The sequence below is a fragment of the Myodes glareolus genome, chromosome X (assembly GCF_982192425.1).
Source record: "Myodes glareolus chromosome X, mMyoGla1.1, whole genome shotgun sequence".
In the NCBI taxonomy this organism is placed as follows: Eukaryota; Metazoa; Chordata; class Mammalia; order Rodentia; family Cricetidae; genus Myodes; species Myodes glareolus.
Genome location: NC_142053.1, coordinates 49,664,867 through 49,688,429, shown reverse-complemented (window position 1 = coordinate 49,688,429; position 23,563 = coordinate 49,664,867). Strand labels below are relative to the sequence as shown.

Here is a 23,563-nt window from a genome sequence, read left to right as displayed (position 1 = left end):
GTAAATTTGTCCCTGGTGCAAATATGCTTTACAGGACAGCAAGCTGCGGAACTTCAAAAGGAAAAAGATCTGTAGTACCCAAGAGTCCTGAAGAGAGTTTAGAAACTTCACTTGATCCACTCTAATCCTTTTAGAAGTAAGCCTGTTAAAGTTAAGGGTGTAGATGTTGCTAGGAGCATTCGCCTTTCCAGTGCCCTAACAGCAACCTTAGCCATGACGACAGAATGTAAACAGCAGTGAAAGAGCAGCTGTAGCCATCTGGATGCGGTGTCCCTCCAGGGAAGTCCAGGCTCTACTTCAACTGTGCTCTCTGCATGGGCTCAAAAGTTCCAGCCAAGAAATAGCCGTTTTGCCTCAGTCCATAGTCAGCACCCTGCCTCTGCCAAAGCCAGCCAGTTGGCCCCGCTTGGTTTTAGAAATGGGCAGCACCTGTGATTGATGCACATCCTGATCGTGGTGCCCTTCTCTGTAAGCCTCTGGTAGATTAAAAAGCCCATAAGTTTTTGCTCAGAAAAGTCAACTTTCAAAATCAAGAAAGATTTTTCTGTCCAGAAATATGCGAGGCATCCTTGCACCAAGGTTAGGATTCAATAAAGCAATGAGTCAACCTACCTAGCCTTCTAATCGTTGTCATACAGTTGGTTGTGATTCTTAAAACCCCTGTACTGAGATGGGGGAAAACACCTTCTCCTTTAAGAGAGCACCTTCTCCTTTAGAGTTTAAATGCACCACCCCAAAGACCCCTATACAAACCTATCTGTAAGTGAATTATTTGGGGTCTTTGAAAATCTCTATTTTCCTGAACTCTACCATTGAACTATATATTTTGTATGTATGGCTCTGAAAATATCCACTCCTAGATCCTAATGAGAATTGGTATGGTTAGGGCCACTTTAAGTGAGATATGGAAATGTATCAACCTGTATAACTCACCAGTTATTGTTAATGGCTCGGCCACCTGATCAGGTCACTGACAAGCTTCACATGTCACATAAAACAAACCTGCCTGGTGGGGGCAATATATTGAGATAAAAATCATTTCTGCTCCTAATAAGACCTTTGTTACCTGTAAACTTGGTAATGAGATCTTCAGCAATAATATCTTACCATAGAGTTGGGGAGGGCAATCAAGAACAATGACCTGTAATGGTGTGTGTGTTGCGGGGTGCTATGGGACCTCACTGGCAAACACTATGAATAGAAACAACTTATACCTGGCACTGAGCTTTTCGCAACCATAGCCAGAGAATCTTATCTCTGTGGTAGAGACAAAAAGCTGGTTTATATACAGAGAATAAAAGATTGCGCAGTGCTCAGCTCTAAATGGGTCATCGATATCACGCCCTCTCCTTCCAAGGCTGAGGAATCATCACCAGCAGAGGGAAGAGAGACAACAGAGGCAGAGATAAGGAATGTCCGTTGTGAAACACTGTTTAGCAGATGTAGCAATGCAGCTACCCACATGAAATCATAATGTCTGGGACTACATGCCTAAGAGGTGCATAAGTTCATACCAGCCAGAATAAAAGCATGAAGAGGGGACAGACTCATGAAGTCCCACTCTTATCTGAAGAGCTATTGGCTCCTGGGAGAGGGAGAGTTAGTTTTCTTCAGAAAAGGAAGCCCTGGGAGGCTATTCATGCTCCATAGCCCCACACCCATGCGCACACAGGCAGCACTAAATAGACTCAATCAGTATCAAGTTCAAACTAAAAATTAGAGAGCAAACAAGGAGATGGAATGGTAGGCTGTCAGTTAAGGGCATTTCCTCCTCTCGCGGAGGACAGAAGAGTTCCTCTCAACACCCATATGGTAGCTCAGAGCGATCTGTAACTCCAGTGGTGCATATAAGTGCATGTAAGCCAACACCAATACTCATGAACTAGGAATAAATAAACTACTGGAAAGAGACCGCATGAGGTTGGGAGGGGAAGCTATGGGGCAGGAATTAGAGGGGAGGAACCAATCTTGGTCCCCTGCATGTGTGTGACAGTTGTGCAGCTTGGCCTGTTTGTGGGACTTCTAGCAGTGGGATCAGGACCTGTCCCTGGCGCTTGAACTGACTTTTGGGAACCCATTCCCCATGCTGGGATGCCTTGATGCAGGTGGAGGATCTTGGTCCTGCCTCAACTTGATGTGCTCTGCTTTGTTGACTTCCACTGAAGGCCTGCCCATTTCTGAATGGAGGCAGAGGAGCAGATGGGAACGGAGGTAGATGGGAATAGGGGAAGAGGATGGGAGGAGAGGTGGGAGGGGAAACTGGTTGGTATATAATTTAAATAAAATTTTTAAATTAAAAATATTTTAAAAATAAAAGAATAATTCAGAAACATTGTGGTAATTGTGGTAGTTGGAATGAAAATGGCCCTCATAGGCTCATAGGGAGTGGTGCTATTAGAAGATATTGCCTTGTTGGAACAGGTATGGCCTTGTTGGAGGAAGTGTGTCACTGGGGGTAGGTTCTAAGATTTCATATGCTCAAGTCAGGCCCAGTGTCACTCTCTCTTTCCGCTGCCTTGGGATCCAGATGAAGAACTCTCATCTGCCTCTCCAGTATCACGTCTGCCTGCATGCTGCCACATGAGGATAATGAGGTAAACATCTGAACTATAAGCCAGTCTCAATTAAATGTTTTCCTTTATAAGAGTTGCCATGGTCATGATGTCTCTTCCCAGCAATAGAACCCTTAACTAAAACAGAAGTTGGTCCCAGGGACTAGGGTATTGTTGAGATAGGCCAGGCCGTGATTTTTGTTTGTTTTTGGAGGCATGTGGACTTTGCATTCCAAAAGGAGTTGAATGCTAAAGTGGTACTTAATGGACCATACTAATAGGAGCATGGGAGACAGTGGTATAAAGGGTGATCTGAACTCTGAGGGCCCAGCTCGAGAAGTTTCAGAGGAGGCGAATATTAATATGTGGCCAGAGATCATTCTTTGTGATTTCTAGGTAAAGAATGTAGGTGCTTTCTGCCCTTGTCTAAAAAAATCTGCCTGAGGCTAAATTGAAGAGTTATAGATTAACAGCTTTGGCAAAGGATATTTCCAAACAACCTAGCACTGACTGTACTGTGTGGCGATTAGTGGCCACACAGGCAAATCTATAATAAAAATGAACAAGCTGAGCAAAGAAAAATTCAAGATGTACTATTGGAGGAGAAGAGGAGCTCCAGGACAACAAACAGATTCAAGAAAAGCCTGATGCTGAGTAGAATAAAGGTAGTAGTGGCCTCAGGGCCAGACCCCACCCAGCTAAGCTTCCAACTTGTGAAAAGGAATTAAAGAAAAGTTTAAGGCCAGTGGTGATGGTGTACACCTTTAATCCCAGCGCTCAGAAAGCAGAGGCCGGTGGAGCTCTGATTTCAAGGCCAGCCTAGTCTACAGAGAGAGTTCTAAGACAACCAAGTTTAAGCAGTGAAGGAAACCATTGAAAACAGAAAACTGTTGTAAATGTACTTGAACGTGAGGGCCACGGTCCAGCCTTGGCAAGCAGTAGAACTTGGCAGTTTTGGTCAAATGATTCCAGTGTTAGCTCCAAGGATACAAGAAAGTGGTTATAGAATCTCCCTCCGAGAAAAAGACAGTCTGCTAAGGCCAAGCATACATAAAGGTGTCCCTGTATGGAGGCCTGGAGAAGCCATTTTATGAAGCTGAGAAGGTGAAGCCTGGATTGCCTTGGAGACCCCTTGATGTTTTATACCAGAGCTGTGTGGCATCTGCTGAGGAAAGCTGCTAACAGGAAATGAAACCAGTCAAGTGAAGGTTGTGTGTTGCAATCAACAAAGCTGAAAAGGAGTTGGAGATCTGAAGAACACTTTGACATCAGACCAGACATGGAGATGCAGAGTTTGCAGTTTTTCTAGCTGGTTTTCAGTCTTACTTTGGTTTAGCATTTCCCCACTATGTTCCCTTTCCTCCCTTTTGGAATGGTAATGTGTATCCTGTGCCATTGTGTGTCGGAAGTATGTGATCTGATTTACATTTTGGTTTTACAGGGGATTGCAGCAGAGAGATTTCATGAATCTCAGAGTCTTTGAACTTTTAAACATTGTTGAGACTGTGATAGCCTACTGGAACTTTTGAAGTTGGACTGAATGCAGTTTTACATTACAATATGGCCACCAGTATAGGAGGACCAGGGAGTGGAATGTGTGGTTTGAATAAAAATGGCCCCCCAAAGACTCATAGGGAGTGTCTTGTTGGAAGAAGTGTGTCACCATAGGTGGGCTTTAAGGTTTAATATGCTCAAGCCAGGCACAGTGTCACCCTCTCTCTTCCTATTGTCTTTGGATCTAGATGCTGTGCTCTCAGCTACCTCTCCAGTGTTACATCTGCCTGTGTGCTGCCATGCTTCTGCTATGACGATAATGGACTAAGTCTCTGAACTATAAGCCAGCTGCAATGAAATGTTTTCTTTTATAAGAGTTGCCATGACCAGCAATTGAAACCCTAACTAGGACAGAAGTGGGGGAAACTGTAAGGAAATGGAGAGAAATTAAAACAACATCCCAGAGTTTTCCTATACACATGAATGGCTTTTGTTACTAAAATGTTAAAGCAGCATGGAAAACAAACCTTATATCTGAAAATATGTTACACTTGCTTGTACCAAAACCTGTCATGGATAGATAAAGCAAACCAATAGACCAGGGTATTCTTAACAAGCTAGCCACATTGAACCACTGAGTCCACATAAGAGTAGTCACTTGACCTTAAAATAAGAGATGACACTTTTTCCTAGGTGAAAACTTTACCTGTCCATTCTCAGGGCACAAAGCTCTTCTCTTAATAGAAACTTATTTTACTATCAATGCCCTGCAATCTGTAAAAGGATATGGTCCCAGACTCAGGCCTACTTAGCTACCTATGCTTTTCTGTACACTTCTAGTCCTCCTCTAGTTGCCTTCACTTAGAAGCTGCTTTATTGGAGGCCTTCAACAAAGAGCTGCCTCTGGTACTTCTGCCAAAACATCGTTAAGAAGGATGGAGAGTCTCTACTGTTTCTTAATTCTGGCTCTTTAATCAGTATTTTTATGCAGCTAGCTTTTCTCCCAGACTCCAAGGTCCTAAAATAAGCAGGGACGTTTTTCAGGGCACCATGAACATTGAAAAAAAATTCTCTTGTGTGAACTGATCCATTTGCTTTTTTTTACTCGCACCATTATACAGAGAAAAACAAGAACTGAGGGGAAAGAGCTGGTTCTTTGTTGAATTTGTCCTCTTGCAATAAACAATTAAAGATTCTACAGTTAATTTAATCTTGGCTTAAGCTATTCTTGTAGCTATTCTGATACATTGTAGTTCAATATCCTCTCCACTACAGATAAGCTCCTAACATAGAAATCCTTAAGTAAACCAAAATTCACATAATATCACAAAAGTTCCTAAAACTAAAGAAAAAAAAAGATTACACACAACATACAGAAATCATGGCTAATGGTATACATAAATCCAATAAGATCAATAAGAACATTAAATGTAAAAAGTATTTTGATCACAAAGCAGTAAGTCTTAGATTGGATAAAATGCGCAGTTTAATCATATGTTATATATAAGAGAGTTTACAATTAAAATACACATAGAATTAGAGTAACACAATAGAAGCAGATGAATCACACAAATGGCAACCATAAGAAAGTTGTAAAACCTATACTAGTAAGAGACAAAATAGACCTTCAAAAAAATTTTGACTAGAGAGTATCCCCCTTGGTAAACCCATTCTTATCCTGTTCTATTTACTTTCTCTTTCAGAGTGCCTTTATTTCTGCTCTAATAAATCTAACTTTGCTTCCAAAAAGGTAAATAAATAGAAAATCTTTTATAAAAAATAAAGTATAATTATTGTGAACAAATCAACAATTACATAATGGGCTCTCTGTTCCCTCCAGACCCAACTCTCAGGCTCACCAGATGCAATCAAACACCAACAGCCTCCTTCCCCCTCCCCAGTCCACACATCCCGTGGGTCCAACAGACTATATCACCTGGCCTCCCCTCCCCTCCTGTCGCTGTGTGCAAGCCCCAACTCAGGGAGACTACCCTGACTCAACCATAGGCCACACCTGTTAACAGACAACATAGGCTGCCCTCTGACTTTTCTGCTTCTGTTTGCATAGCAGCAAACCTAAGGGTAGCCCCTATGCAACAAAAGACTATCTCTCCCAGGCCTCCCCTTTCCTCAAACCAGCAATGCTTCTAAAACCAGCAAACATTCCCTATGAACACACCAGCAGAGCAGGGCAGTAAAGTAGGCAACACACAACCAACACACACTCTGAAAATCTAAAACAGAAACAGAAATCAAGGAACAAAACCCCCAACAACAACAAAGATAACAACAAAAAAAGAAATCAGCAACTGGACTTTAATAAACCCCATCCCATAGGCCTAGATGTCAGCCTAAGAACACAACCAATAGCAGCCAGGGTAATATGTCTCCACCAGAGTCCAGCTACCATACCACAGAAGACTCTGAATATTCCAAAATAGTTCAAGTACAAGAAAAATACCTTAAGACAAACTATATGAAGATGACAAAGTTCCTTAAAGAGGAAATGATCGATCTATTAAAGAAATCCGGGAAACACAAAACAATTGGAGGAAATTAATAAATACGTTAAGGAAAGCCAAGAAAAGAAAACAGTTGAAGGAAATAAATAAAACTGTTCAAGACATGAAGGTGGAAATAGAAGCAATAAAGAAAACACAAACAGAGGGAATTCTGGAAACTAAAAATTTAGGAATGCGAACAGGAACTATAGAGGCAAGCTTCACCAAATAACTACAAGAGGAGAAAGAATCTCAAGAATTGAAGACGCAATAAAAGAAATGGATACCACCGTCAAATAAAATGATCCAACTAAAAAATTCCGGACAAAAATCTTCCAGGAAATCTGGAACACTATAAAAAGACCAAACCAATGAGTAAGAGGAATAGAGAAAGAAAAATCCCAGCTCAAAGACCCAGAAAATATTTTTAACAGAATCATAGAAGAAAATGTTCTTAGCCTAAAGAAGGAGAGGCCTCTATAGGTATATGCTGAGAGCTGATGTGGGAGTATACAGCAGGTGACGACTAGTGTTCAACATACTGGTGTTCTCAGTCACAAAGACAGCTAATTTTGGACTTCGGAGCAGACTGAACAGACTGAACAGAACAGACTGGTTGCCCCTGGAGATGAATATCTGTTTGCCCCTTGAGATAAATACACAAGGCCATTTTCCCAGGTGTTTGTTACTGACTCAAGGTCAGAGCTTGAAGTAATTTTAGTAGAAAAACTTTCTCAGCAATTGACTTTTTGCACATAATCTCAGCCTCGTTTTATATTAAAGGTTCAAAGTTCAGTTAACTAATTGTATACTTTCTGTTTGGGAATACTCACCAACTTAGAGCTACATGCATGACCAAGTGTTACTCACTGGTTGGTCAATGTGACCTCTCTATCTTAAGAGAAACTATGTGGCTTATCTTGTGCTATGAGAATGGGTTTGGCCCTGGAAATGTAACAAATAATTGTCCAGAGTTTGGCTGTGTTGAGCTATGTAGGGAGCTGCTGGAAAAAGCTGCACAGGATGTGGATAAGAGGATGCATGTGCTGAAAGGGAGATGCGAGAAGAAATGTGAGGGTATGTAACTATGTGGAGAATGTATGAAGAATATAACTGTGTGGAGATTTGTAACTGTGTAGAGACAAGGAAGATGAAGCAATATAGGAAGTAGATGTTATCTGTGTAAAGAGATGTTTGGCCATCTAGGACACAGATGTATGTATGTAAAGATATGCAGCTATATGTACAGAATATAGTTGTGTGGAGACAGAGAGAATCTCAGAGAGGAATATTTAAGATCAAGTAAAGGAGAAAGTTATCATCAGAAAGCATGTGTTTCCTTATTTACCCCTCAGATAGAAAAGTCTAGCCCTCAGTACATAAAAATGAATACACAGCACACCCAAATTTATGGGACACAATAAAAGTGGAGCTACAGCACGAAGTGTCTACATAAAAAAAAAATCAGAGAAATCTCATACTAGCAACTTGACAGCACACCTGAAATCTCTGCAATAAAAAGAAATGAACACACCCAAGAGGATTAAAAAGCAAAAAAACAGGAAGTGCTGAAATCAACCTAAATAGAAACAAACAGAACAATATGTAAAATCTGCAAAACAGAGAGTTTGTTCTTTGAGAAAACCAACTAAAATCAGGAACAAAACCACACTGTCCACTCCATATATCTACTCAATACAGCACTTAAAAGTTTTAGTTAGAACAAAAAGACAATTGAAGGAGATCAAGGGGATACAAATTAGAAAGTAAAAAGTCAAAAAAGGATCATCATTTGCAGATGATATTATAGTATACATAAGTGACCCTAAAAATTCCACCAAATAACTCCTACAGATTATATACACTTTCAGCAAAGTCACTGCATACAATATCAACTAAAAAAATTAGTATCCTTCCTATATACAAATGACAAATGAACTGAAAAAAGTCAGGGAAGCAACATCCTTCACAATAGCCTCAAATAATATAAAGTATCTTGGGGTAGCTCTAACCAAGCTGGTGAAAAACTTATATTTTAAAAACTTCGAGTCCTTGCAAAAAGAACTGAAGAGAATATCAGAAGATGAAAAAAATCTCGATACTTATGGATCAGTAGGATTAACATAGTCAAAATGGCCATCCTATCAAAAGCAATTTACAGGTTCAATGCAATCCTCATCAGAATTCCAACATAATTCTTTTTTTTAATTTTAATTTATTTATTAAAAATTTCCACCTCCTCCCCTGCTCTCATTTCCCTCTTACTCTTTCCCCTCCCCCTCCCCCTCCCTCTCCAGTCCTAAGAGCAGTCAGGGTGCCCTTCCCTGTGAGAAGTCCAAGGCCCTCCCCCCTCCATCTAGGTCTAGGAAGGTGTGCATCCAAACAGACTAAGGTCTCAAAAAGCCAGTACATACAGTCGAAACAAATCCCAGTGTCATTATCATTGACTGTTCAGTCAGCAGTCAGCCCTCATTCACAGTCACATTCAGAGAGTCCAGTTTGATCACATGCTTGTTCAGTCCCAGTCCAGCTGGCCTTGGTGAGCTCCCATTAGATCAGTCACACCGTCTCAGTGGGTGGACGCACCCCTTGCAGTCCTGACTTCCTTGCTCACGTTTTCCCTCCTTCTGCTCTTCATCTGGACCTTGGGAGATCAGTCCAGTGCTCCAATGTGGGTCTCTGTCTCTATCTCCATCCATAGTCAGACGAAGGTTCCATGGTGATATGCAAGATATTCATCAGTGTGGCTATGGGATAAGGCCAGTTCAGGCACCCTCTCCTCTGCTGCCCAAGGACCTAGCTTGAGACATCTTCTTGTACACCTGGGAACCCTTCTAGAGCCAAGTCTCTTGTCAACCCTAAAATGACTCGCTTAATTAAGATGTCTTTTTCCCTGCTCCCATATCCACCCTTCCTCCATCTCAATCATCCCATCCCCCCAAGTTCTCCCCAAACCTCCCCTTCTCCCTTCTCTCTCCCCATCTCCCATTCCCCCCATCCCACCCCCACCCCCGTGCTCCCAATTTTTGCCTGGTGATCTTGTCTACTTCCAATATCCAGGAGGATAACTATAAGATTTTCTTTGGGTTCACCTTCTTATTTAGCTTCTCTAGGATCACGAATTATAGGCCCAATGTCCCGTTTATGGCTGGAATCCACTTATGAGTGAGTACATACCATATTCATCCTTTTGGGTCTGGTTTTCTCACTCAGTAAAGCCAACACAATTCTTTATACACCTTGAAAGGACAATTCTCAACTTCGTATAGAAAAGTAAAAAATAATCCAGGATAGGTAAAACAATCCTGGACATTAAAAGAACTGCTAGAGGTATCACCATCCCTGATTTCAAGTTTCGCTACAGAGCTAAGTTAATAAAACTGCATGGTGCTGGCATAAAAATAGACATATTGATAAATGGAATCAAATTGAAGACCCAGACATAAATACATACACATATGAATACTTGATCTTTGATAAAGAAGCCAGAAATATACACTGGAAAAAAACAGTATCTTAAACAAATGGTGCTAGCCAAATTAGATGTCAGCATGTAGAAGAATGAAAATAGATCAGTACCTAGCCCCCTGCACAAAACTCAAGTCCAAGTTGATCAAAGACCTAAACATAAAACCAGATACACTGAACCTGATAGAAGAGTAAGTGGGGAATAGCCTTTAATGATTTGTCACACGAGACAACTTTCTGAACAGAACATAAATAGTGCAGGCATTAAGATTGTCAATTAATAAATGAGTGATGTGCGAAGTTTTTCTGTCTATGTATTGCTTTTATTGGTTAATTAATAAAGAAGCTGCTTTCAGCGGATGTCTTAACAGAATATAACCAGGCTGGAAAGATATATAGAGAGAGTAGGCAGAGTCAAGAGAAGCCTTGTAACCCCGCCAGAGACAGACACTAGATGCCGCATGGAACTTTACCCAGTAAGCCACAGGCCCATGGCGATACACAGATTAATGGAGATGGGTTAGTTTAAGAATAAGAGCTAGATAAAACTATGTCTAAGCTATTGGCCAAACAGTGTTGCGAATAATATAGTTTCTGTGTGTTTATTGCAGGAGAGAAAGAATGTGGGTAGAGATAGCTGGGATTGGGAGAAACTGGCATTTAGAGGGCAGCATGAAACCCAGTACAGTGGAAACTCTCTGGAATCTATAAGGATGACCCTAGTGAGGACTCCTAGGAATGGAGGATAAAGAGTCTGAACCAGCCATCTTTTGTAGCTAGGTAAGGCCTCTAGTGGTGGGAATGGGTTGCATTCAGTAGAGTTGTTGGCAGAGGAGTCCAATAGAGATCCTTAAACAAACAAGGCTGATGCTAGGACAGAGGAATGCTCCCAAAAAATTGACAGTGGGGCCCATTGCTGAGGATAATATCCATAAAGCTTATTGAACATGGAGAGGTTGAGCTGGTGCCTGCACAGAGCCTTCACCCCTACATTCCAATCTCTTTGGTGTGGGAAGGTACTCTACAGGCTACAGAAAGACAAACCTGGACACCAATCCAGCAACAAAACCTTCCCACCTACAATCTATCCTGACAGCAAGATATAGTGGGGCAATGGTGGCACGCAACTTGTGGGAGTGGGCAACAAATGGTCCATTTAACTCAAGGCTCATGCCATGAGAGGGAGCCCATGTCCTATAATGCCTGAATGGCCTGGACTAGAGACTGGATAGCTCAGAGACCAAATGGGTCCAGCCAAAATCAACCAACCAAACAAACACATATAAATAATTAATGAAATGACTCTTAATTGTATTCTTCTATAGTCATAGGTTGGTACCTCATCTGGTCATCATCAGAGAGGTTTCTTCCAACAGCAGATGGGAGCAGCTGCAGAGACCCACAGCCAGACATTAGGCAGAGAGAGGGTCTAAGTTGAAAATCTCCATCTGGTCTCTCCCTCCAGATCTCTGGAAACCCCACAGAAGAGGTGGGGGGATATTGTAGGAGTCATAGAGGATGGAGGATACCAGAAGAATATAGCCCATTGAATCAACTAAACAGGGCTCACATAGGTTCACAGAGACTGAAGAGGCAAGCATTGCGGTTTGCGTATGTCTGCACCAGGTCCTCTGCATCTATGTTATGGCTGATAACTTGGTGTTTTTGTGGAACTCCTGACAGTGGGAGTGTCTCTAACTCTTGTCTGCCCTTTGACGTTTTTTCCTCCTATTGGGTTATCTTGTCTAGTCTCGATATGAGGTCTTTTGCCTTGTCTTATTCTCTTAGAGGCCTGCTCTTTCTTGGGGGGAAATGGAGTGGGAGTAGATCTGTGGGAGAGTGGAGGTGGGGAGATGAGAGGAGTGGATGGAAGGGGAACTGTGATCAAGATGTATGAGATGAAAAAGAATACATAAAGCCAATTTTGACAAGAATTAATGGAGAAATAGAAATTTCAATAATAACAGTTGGTGAATTTACTATTTTTAGCATTGGTTAGTACAATTAGGCATAATATTGGTAAGAAGATAAATATTTAGGCAAAAACAGATGAGTCTGGAGAAATGGCTATGGTTAAGAACACTGGCTGCTCTTCCAGAGAAGCCAGGTACAATTATTAGCATCCACATGATAGCTCACAAACTTCTGTAACTCCAGCAAACGTGAAACCTTCTTCTGGCCTTTGTTGTCACCAGGCTTGAATGTGGTGTATAAATAAGCATTTATACACATTAAAAATAAATAAAAAGAAACCAACTAGGTCTAACACATCTGCAAAACACCAAAACCAGAAAATAGTCTTATCAGGTACCTTGAGAGCATTCTATAAGAAAAATCATAAGTAGGCAAAGACTGCTTCTTCATTTCCTGACTTCTCAGACCCAAATAATCACACAGAAACTATATTAATCACAACACTGTTCAGCCTATTAGCTCAGGCTTCTTATTGGATAGCTCTTACATCTTAAATTAACCCATTTCTATTTTTTATATTTTATCATGAGGCTTGTAGTTTGTTACCTCTTGCTTATTGGGTGGCTTCATGGTGTCTGCCTCCTTCAGCAGCTACATGGTATCATTCTGACTCCACCTACTCTCTCTATATATCTCTTCCAGCCTGGCTATATTCTGCCTTGCCATAGGCTGAAACATTTTTGTGCATTAATTAATAAAAACAACACATATACAGAAGAACATTGCACATCAATCATATGATACTATAATACGACTAACCTTAATAAAGTTATAAGAATAAAAATTGCACAAATATGTTATTTTACTATAACATGAAACAAAATTAGGAATAATTAGGAATACTATTCTACCTAAAACAAGTCACAGATGTGTGCAAGATAAACAACACACAAATAATTAATAGTCAAGGAGAAAAGTCAGAAGGAAAATTAAAAAAAACGTTTTAAGATCCATGAAACAAAACATGACATACACAAACATAGCAATTTTAAGTTAAGTGGTGCTTAAAGGAACAATCATTGTAAATGCCTATATTAAAAGATAGACCTCAGAACAATTATTGACCCTTCCATTTTAATATGCTAAAAAATTTAAAGAAAGTTTAAGCTAAAGACAGAAATAAATAAATCATAACTTTTAAAAAAATAGAGTATAAGGCAAAGGATAGCTCAATCAGAAAAGGATTTGTTTTGCAAAGCATGAGAATCCAGAACTCACATAAAAAATACTGAATATACTGGTCTGGATGGCCAGGAAATGAAAGAGCAGTCTTCGTTTGTAGTAAGGAGCTGCGGGCAGGCCTGCTTTCATCCCGCCCGGCTCCCGCATGGCTAGCTTAGCCCCAGAAATAACAACACACAAATTGTATTCATTTAAACACTGCCTGGCCCATTATCTCTAGAGAGTTAGTTACTGACTAACTCTCATATCTTGATATTAACCCATTTCTAATAATCTGTGTAGCACCACGAGGTGGTGGCTTACCGGGAAAGATTCAGCATGTCTGACCTGGTGGCTGGCTCCATGGCGTCTGCCCCATTGCCCTCTTCCCAGCATTCTGTTCTGTTTACTCCGCCCACCTAATTTTCTGTGCTATCAAAGGGCCAAGGCAGTCTCTTTATTGACCAATGAAAATAACACAATAGACAGATAACCCTCCTCCATCATTCGTTTACAATATATGGCCTGTGTTTGTCATCTAGGGTTCACCAGTCAGTCAGTCTAGCCTATTTAGTGAAATATAGGTAAGTAAGAGACCATGTCTCTGAAAACTTGATTGCTCTCTGGGCTCTATATGCATGAGCATACTTAGGGACTGGCAGACACAGACATACATACATACACAAAAACAAACATACACACATTTGCAAAAAAACTGTAAAAACAAGTATCTAAAAAACAAAACAAAAGCAATATAACCAAAGAACTATTATTGAAACAAATTATCTATAAATCAATAAAAAGTAAAGTAAATATAGTAAGGAGAGAGGTAAGGGGAGAGTTGGGGAAGAGAAAGAGAGAGGGAAGAGAGAAAGAGAGATTGAATTATTTCAGTTTTAAAAAGATAAATATTATACTGTTTATTCAAAAATTCAAAGATCTGTCATCAACTTTGGAAAGCAGTTTGGTATATGGTGATACCAACCTACACTCTTTCACTTGAGTTTGATTGTTGGTTACAGTTCATTGCAAACCACAATGATAATGATAGGTTGGTAGAACTATTATGAAGCTAATAGAGGTCTTTTAAAGCAGCAATAGGAGACATTATGCACCATTGAAAATGCTAGCATTGCACTCCACTCGCAATGGCCAACTGCCCATCGAAACATGTTTGGCTATAGGTTGTAGTGATATTTAATTTGTGTTTTAATAAATAAAGCTTGCCTGAAGATCAGAGTGCAAAACAGTCACACTAGTCCGCCATACAGGCCAGGCAGTGGTGGCACAGACCTTTCATCCCAGCAGCCACACTAGTTAGTCATAGAGGCTGGGTAGTGGTGGTGTACAGCTTTAATCCCAGCACTAGAGAGGAATATAAGGCAGGATGAGACTAGAACTCTCGCTCTTTCTGTCTGAAGCTTTCAAAGTGGTAAGAGCTCTCTAGTGGCTTGGTTGCTTTGCTTTTCTGATCTTCTGATTGAACCCCAATATCTGTATAGGGATTTTATTATTTGTTCTACAATAGGTAGTTGAGGGGAGAAGTAATGGTTACCAGATTAGTTCAAAGAGACTATGTAGCTAAGGTGGAGACTAAATAGCTAGGGTTTAGATCTTTACTGAAATTCTATAGAATCATTGTTTCCTGTAGTCTACAGTAAGGAATTTAAGTCACTAGGCATATGCCTCTTCCACAGTATCACTTTTCTTTTTGGCCATACTAAAGTCAACTGATTTCCTCCATTACACATCCTAAACATGATTTAATCTTTCACCACAGGCCCAAAGCAACATGACCAAAACCATGGACTAAAACCATACGTCAAAATAAACTCTCAACCCTTGCTAAATATTTATCTCAAGCATTTTATCACAGGAATGCAAAGCTGACAGACACACTACCATACCACCTGAGGTAGAGATCTGTGAAACACAGGAAGTTTCTAAAATGATGAGAAATAAATGTTTTCTGTTTCTTGGCTCCAATATCCCAGAATTGTTAATCACCCTATGGTTTACTTTAGTTAAGCGGCCAAAGCAAGCATTTGCCACCTTACTGATTTTGTCATTCTTACCTGATTTCTAAGAAAATTCATATGTATCTTCTGATGCCTGAATAGCCTTGGAATATGTCATGCTGGTTATATGGAGTATGTCATGCAGGCTGTATGTTCTGTATCTACATAGGAACAGTGCCTATGCTGATTACCAAACCAATGTAAAGCTGACACAAATCAAATGCAATAATTAATTTCAGGCTAGAGTACCGTTACATTGTGTTACATGCTTGCATATATTGTAGATATAACACAGATGGGCTTTAGGTTGTCAATTTGAATGATGTCTATAACACGAGTCATTTGCAAACTTTCAGACTGACAAGAACAACACCACTAGACAAGCAAACATGGAAGGGGGACATCTCACAGGGCCCCAAGCCTAGGCAAAGAACTACAGGAAACTAAGAAATATTGAGAGAGGAAGACATAGTCTTCCCCTGGGAGGAGCACAGCTTATCCAATAACCAATAATCAGTCCTGGAAAATAAATCATACAAACACAAGTAACTTTATACAGATTAAGAAGGTTGTATTTATAAAATTAGGAATACATAAATTAAAGAAAAAGAGGCCAGAGTCCCTGGATCTGAGAGAGAAAAGAATGGGATACATGGAAGGGGGGCATTGTAGAGAGGAAAGATAAAGGGGAAAGTAATATAATTATACTTTAATTTTAAAAATAAAAATGATTTTAAAAATTCTTTAGAATGAGGCAGTTTTATTTATCTTTCACGTTAATATCAGTATAATTATATCAATGTGTGTTTCTTTTCTTTCTTTTTTCTTTTTTTCTTTTTTTTTTTTTGGTTTTTCAAGACAGGGTTTCTCTATATAACAGCCCTGACTGTCATAGAACTCACTCTATGGATCAGGCTGGCCTCAAACTCACAGAGATCTGTATCTGCATCTTGAATGCTTGGATTAATGGCATGTGCCATCACTACTTGGCATCAATATCTAACCATTTATTCTATTTTTATTCTCATATTGATTCATATTTATATAAAAGATTCTTATTGAACTTAATTTCAGAGCATGCCAAAGGAGACTTGAAGGAGGCATGAGGATTGCACCCAGTTGAAAGGGATCCTTTAGTTTATTCAGGATGCCAAGCAAAGTATCATAGACTGGGTGCTTTTACTCAATAGAAACATACTTCTCAGAGCTCTACAGGCTGAGAATACCAAGTTCAAGAAGCTAAAGGATTTAGTGTCTGAGAGAAAATACTTTCAGGTTCCCATATGGTGGCTTCTCCTTATGTTCTCATGGGGAAGTGGCCACTTCAATACCTCTTTTGGAAGGGCATTGGCTCCATTCATGAGGGTATTTCCACCAGGACCTTATACCATTCCAAAGGATGCAGAATTTACCTTCATCACCTCAAGGAATAGGATCCCAAAATAAGGTTTAGGGGAACACAAACAGAAACAAAAGCAGGGGCTTTGCGCCTGTTTTGTGGAAAGTCTTCACATCTAGTGGCATGTAGGAAGGAAGGTAGCACTCTGAGAAGTAGAGAGATGATATTCCTATTTTCTATGGTGGAAAATGAAATATGTACTAAAGTGATGCATGTATGTGCCACAATTGCAAGGCAAGTCTTTGGCCTCATTTGAAATCTTGAAAACCAACATAAGTCTTTATTTCTATATCCCACTCACTGGTACTCTGTCCTGAGTTTTCCAAATAATTGTTTATTACTTAAAATGAAAATAAAATAACATCATTTCTCCCTTTCCTTTCCGCAATTTCTAATCCCTCCAGTGTATACCCCCATCTTGCTAGCTCTCCTATTCAAGGCTTCTTTTTCTTTAATAGTTATTTGTATCTAACACTAGACAAAGAACTCTGGGCAACTAAGGAGTGCTGAGAATGGGAAGAAAAAGTGTTTTCCAGAAAAGAGCCCTCTACCCTGATATTTTATAGACAAAATAAAATACTTGTGAAAAATCTTTCTGCCATAAACTAATTGAGGTTCAACCATTACCCCTACTGTGATTTTGAAAAGCTCACTCTACAGCATGCTTTTAAACCTCTAACGCTGTCTCTCATCAAAGGTGGAGAAAGATTGGTTAGGCCCACTGAGGGCCATGACCCTTCTTTGTATTTAGCTAATTAACCTTCTACATTTTCTTTGATATTTATGTGTTTTATGAAAAAACCATGTTCTCTTTTTGAAGTGGAAAGAGTATGCCAAATTGTCTTTAACACCTAAATTTTGTGGGAGTGATTAAAGAGGTTGGTGGGTGTCATTTTCCTGAAACAGAACATTTTTATGTTTAAAGATTTTCACTATAAATATGAAAAGGTGTTTGATTTCTTCCTAGTAGAAAAATGCTTTATGCTTTGGAATGCTTTATTCTTGTCTAACTGGGAAGAAGAAAACAGAAAATCTTAGTTTTTCTTAGAACACCTTGGGAAGCCTTTTAATTTCTGACATATTTCCCTCTTTTTGTATGCATGTATGGAAGGACAGATATGAATATGGCAGTGCAAATTAAATACTGTCCAAGTTCTGGTTTGTTTTGTTTGCTTGGGTTTTTTTCCATGTTCAACCCTTTGTTCTGATTGTAATCATTTCAACGTTTCAGTATTTGTCTCTTTTCTGTCTCTATTTTCACCGCTACTGAAATCTGAGCTACACAACAATTGGGTTTTTCAATTTTTTATTTTTATTTTATGTGTGTATAAGAGCATTTTATTGCATGTCTGTGCATCACGTGTTTACAATGCCCAAGAGATTTACAATGCCAAGAGATTCAAAGGCACCAGATCCCCTGAAACTGGAGTTACAAACGGTTCTTAACCACCATGTGGGTGCTGGGAATTGAACCTGGGTCCTCTGGAAGAGTAATAAGTACTCTTCTGAGCCATCTCTCTTGCACCTCTACAACTGTTTTATAACTCTGTCTATATCAGCATTACTTATGAGAAATACAGAACAGTGTGGACAGGCTCATTCATATTGATACACTATCATTTTGCTGGTAATATAAAATTTAAAAGACAAGGTTCCTATCACTTTAAAAGGTATCCTGAGACAATAAGGCCTCAACTGAAAAAGGTGTGATTCTGAGCAGTCCCTAGATTTTAAGGACCTTTGTCGCTCATTGGACACAATGTATGTCAATCACTACAACTCAGCAAATGAGCTTATAGCTCTGGTGACGCATGACAGGGACCATTATTACTCCTCAAGGCCCCGCCCCCTTATACCTGATCCTCAACCATCTTGGTGCCAGGCTCAGGAGGCTGCTCCTCCTGGTGCTATCTAATCCTTCCTTTATAGGTTCTCCACAGGTACCAACTCCATCAACTCACTAGCGGAAAACCTTCACGACTGCTCTCACTGCCTCCAAGGAGGTACTTGCAGCCAATAGCCTCCCTCTATCTACTTCGCGGTAGTCACCCTGACAACGCCTCATCGCAACCAATGCCTTCAAAGCTTGAAGTTTCAATAAGATCTTGACTGGCAAGGATTTTATACAATGTCTGCTATTGTTGAACAGGAACCTGAATTACCTGACCAAGAGCAAGAAGGTGGCAGGATGGAGCGCAACACCAGCCAAATTGTTTTGCATGCGCTGCCGATGGAAGAGGCTGTCGATGACATCAATGAAACCGCAGCATTTCTAGTTTCACAGGCAGTCGTGAGAGCCATTACTGAGGAAGATTGTGGGCAAGAGGAGATACGACCTAAAGTTGAGGAGACCTGGCCTCGTGTGGAAGATGTCTGGTCTCATATGGAGGACATCTGGAGTGATGCCGAGGAGGTCTGGCCAGACATTGGCGAGAACTGGTATATCTGGAACAGTGACCAGGAGAGTGATGACCAGGAGCTTCAGGACGAAGCTGGAGATGACCAGGACTACAATAACGAAGATGAGGAGGAGGAGGAGGAAGAGGAGGAGGAGGAAGAGGAGGAAGATGAGGAAGATGAGAACGACGAGGATGACGACGAGGATGATGACTATGAATACGAAGAGGAGAATGAAGAAGATCAAGATGAGAACCATCAGGGGGAGAAAATTATCCTGCGTGCCTGTGAGTTCACCTAAGGGGGGGGGGTGGTCCCTATAGAGAATCGTGTTTCTCTTAAATACACCATGCCACTAAAGTGTGTATACATGCTCTTAATGGCCACATTCTGCTCCACCCGAGGCAAGATGAGTAAAGTTCAGTCTTTGGAAACCCACAGATTTAGGAAAGGAAAGGACTCTCCAAGAAGTCCGGAACCTGGCAAAGGAAACATAGAATTGGGATGGTGAGTGCCAAATAGAAGGCGCTACCTCCAGGATGTCTGTCTTTTATAACATCCCCAAAGGGATCCCAAGGTACATCACACAACTCAGAGAACTATGAGAACATGTTCTAGTACAGTGAGTTCATGACTAGCACTTCTGTATTCTATCAGATGCTGATCTTTGCAACCAAGGGACAAAGGTCACTGTGCATCAGCAAATTCGTTTACCATTCAGCATCTGTTGGCATTGGTAGCTCACTTGCAGGCCATACTATGAAAACATGGGGTAAAAGTAGAAACCCAATTCTATCAATACCTTGCTATTGGGGAGCTTGAGGGGAGGGACTTGCTTTTTTTGCTATTCTTTTAGATAAGAATACAAATTTGGTGTACAATCCTGCAGTAGATGACTGTTGCTGGTTAAGGAATGTTTAGGAAGAAGCTTTTCAGGAAGGAAGAGACCAGAGGGAAACAACAAGTAAATGATATATATTGCTCTTTTGGATAAAGGTTTTAAAAATGCAATGATCTAATGTAGGACAATCCAAAACAATGAACTGTTATGAGAATACATGAAAACTGTAAAATTCAGATATGAAGAGGTTGGGGAAAACAATGAGATAGATGCACTAGAGAATTTGATTTCAAATATAGCAAATGATTTTTCAATAAAGCTCCAAAATATTTAAAGTTCAACAAGGTGGAAATGATTCTAATTCCTTCCAAAGGACCAGAAATACTGAACAGGACAGGATATTCATGCTATTAGAAGAGGGGGAAATCATGCTAAAGGAAAACATGATGCAGCAGAAATATGAAGTTAATGAAAGTATCTACCTCTGGGATGTTGCCAAGACTATTGGATTTTGTTTGCTTACTTCTTTAAATGGAAGGGCATGGAAATTTTTAAAAATTACGGTTTATTCGAGGACAGAATATTTTAAAATAGAGTTTTATTTGTATCTTTGCAAGGTCATGGAATATCTACAGAAAAGAAAACTAGGCCTTTGTGGTATTAGGGAACCTATCATGGTCAACTAATTGAAGACATTGGATGATAAAAGAGTATCCGGATACACGAGTCTGAGTTTCAAGAAGAAAATATGTTCATTACTTTTGTTAAAAAAGCATGTGACCAACTATTTTCTTAAGATATAAAAATTAGTGGTTCATGTTACTGTTTTATAATTGTTAATTATCTCTTATTCTTCATGCAGATTGAGGGCAAAAGAAGCCATGTATGAAGACAGAATCAGTGAATCAGTTTTTTTGTGGATTTGAGATCATCTAACATTTATTAACATATGAAAAATTATCATCAGTGATTCTGTTCTAAATTTTTTCAACCAAATATATTCACTGAAAACTTTCCCCACTGTTTAAGTGTTCTTTCCATTAAAAATAAAAATAATTTGAAATGAATAAATGGGAGAGTCTTTTTATATCAATAATACTAACTCAAGTCAATTGACATGTTTCTTTTCATTTTAGCCTACCAGTCATTGAAGCAGATCACTTTTAAATGTCTTAAGCCCTCTTACTATACTCTCTATAAATTGTATTAGTAATTTTAAACCATTTATATAAAAACAGATTGAGGTCTAGCACAGTCTGAATCTTACTCACAGGAACGGAAAAGTGATCCAGCTTGTCTGGAAGCAAGACTGGACCCTTGAACACATGGAGCAGCAGCAACAGCAGCAATACCTGGGAATTTGTGAGCAATACCAACTTCTTAGCTGCATTCAAGACGTACTAGATAGCAAATTCTCAAATTGATCTGGCAGAGATTCTGAAGATCTTTAGTTTATTCTTAATATCAGCATAGTTTGAGAACTAATAATTTAGAGTAATGGTTCACTATAATTGGACCAGCATTATATCACTGATTTGAGACCCTTAAAATAAATTGAATAAAACAATAAATACTGGGTGCTGTATGAGGGGTGGTGCAGGAAGATACTACAATTCTTAGAGGTCTAAGACACAGAGAAAGACCTAAAAAGGCAAATATTGGGCAATGTAGTGGAGAAAAATATATAAGGAAAAAAACTAACTTTGTGATGCATTATAACATGCATATAAAGTTTAAAACATAAAACAATAACTACAAGTATATATACACATACAGTAAAGTGAACATGTGTGATCCATATTTATATATCATGCAGAGAATCTTGTATGAGATTGAAAATACTTATTTAGGATTTCTAGATACATTTTTAAGGAAAGAGTATCTAATTGGGAAGGGATACATGGTGAACTTCAACTGCATAATAGTTTATTGCTTAGGTTAGCTCTAGAGTGTATATATGTAGGGACACACTACACCTTCCTGTAGGTTAGCGGCATTTCCTGAAGAAAATGAAAAATATAAAGGGTAAATTAAAATTAAAATGGTTCAACAACTATAATCTCCTTAAAGAAAAAAGTTGGGTGTGACTAGAATAGAGAATCAGAGAAGAAAGGACAGGATCTTTGAGGGTGGGAAGGTATGTGTTTCCAGTATTTAAAGCTTCAAAGGTATTCATTTGCCTTAATTTCTTCTGCTGTGTTGTTCTGTGGGAGCACATCTCATTTTACAACATTAAGTAGCATTATCACATGTTTACCTATCTCATTCTCTAAAGGTCAAGTTTCTAAATTATTAGGATATTACAAATGTTTGAGTTATGTATCTTTCTTAAAGCACTTATCGTTGTGTTTTTCACTTGGTAGGGGCTTGATAAACACTTCTTACCAAAAAGGCTGATTTAATGCACACAGAATTCCATTTTGGGTCACCAATATTGACATTTAAAAACACATGATCAGTGATGAGATAATCAGGACTAAGACACAAATAGACAGAAGAAATTCATTATAGTGTTATATAGCACAAAAGTATAACTATACAGGACTGGAGCTATGGCTCAGAGGTTAAGAACACTGGTTGTTCTTTCATAGGACCCGGGTTCAATTCCCACATGGAAGTTAACAACTGTCTGCAACTCTTGTTCCAGGGGAACACCTTCATACAGACACACATGCAGGTGAAAACACCAATGCACATAAAATAAATAATTTTAAAATGTAATAAAAATGTAATTTAAAAAGTGTAACTATAGTTTAAAATAATTTATTCTATATTTTTAAGAACTGGAGGAGGAAGGCTTTAAGGTGTCTGATACAGAAATGCAAATGTTTGATAAGAGTGTAGATTACCTTGACTTCATCATGAAACATTGTACATAAATATATGTGCCCTATCACAATAAATGCAACTAAATATTCATTAAAACTAAAGTAAAGATAATATACTCTACATAGTGCATATTATCAGAAATTTGACATATTTATGTCAAGCAGATGGTACAGAGACATACTGTAAGTCCTTTATCACACTTAGAGTGGAGAGTCCCAATAGCAATTTATCTTAGTGTCATTGAAGAGCTGTCCATTGATTTTAATTGTTTGGTTGGAATTTCTGCTAATATGACTTAAGACTAACTTATAAATATTCTATGAGTTATATTGACAGTCTTTCCATTCTACAGGAAATATAGTCACAAATCTTTTGGTCTCTTCTGAGATTACTTAGGGACAGACCTTCCATTTAGGCAATCAAGTATTTTTTTTAAGTTTATCCTTTGGTAACTTCATAAATGTATACGATGCATTTACATTATATCTACACCCCACTCTTCATTTCTACCTTCTTCCAGGATCCCCAACATGCCTCTGCTAACTCCAAGTCCTCTATTTTTATAATCTGCAGAATCATGATTGTGGGGCCACCTATTGCAGGCCACACCCTAAGGAAAACAACTGTTCCTCCCCTAATGGTCATCAACTGCCAGTAACAAATCAGTTAGAAGTCGGGGCTGGGAGGCCCTCCACAATCCCTGCTGGAATGTTGACTGTCTTAATTCTGTGCATGTCTTATGAAGGCAACCACAACTGCTTTGGGTCCATGTGTGCAATGACTTTGTCATGTCTACAAGACATTATTTTGAAGCAGTCCTCCCTAATTTCTAGCTCTTACAAACTTTCTGCCCCTCTTCCATTATATACTCTGAGCTTTGGGTGGGGAAGAGAACAGGATATAATTCTCCCATTTAGGGATGGCCACTC

The 23,563-nt window shown here is 39.3% G+C and overlaps 1 protein-coding gene across 1 annotated transcript; it reads left to right on the top strand.

Annotated features, from left to right (window-relative positions):
* The first annotated feature begins 18,429 nt into the window (after positions 1-18,429).
* Positions 18,430-20,828, top strand: LOC125415734 (uncharacterized). The gene is made up of 2 exons (XM_048458229.3): positions 18,430-19,251; positions 20,668-20,828. Exons 1-2 carry the CDS (start codon positions 18,696-18,698, stop codon positions 20,670-20,672), a joined length of 561 nt encoding a protein of 186 aa, XP_048314186.2. The 5' UTR covers positions 18,430-18,695; the 3' UTR covers positions 20,673-20,828.
* Positions 20,829-23,563: the final 2,735 nt, after the last annotated feature.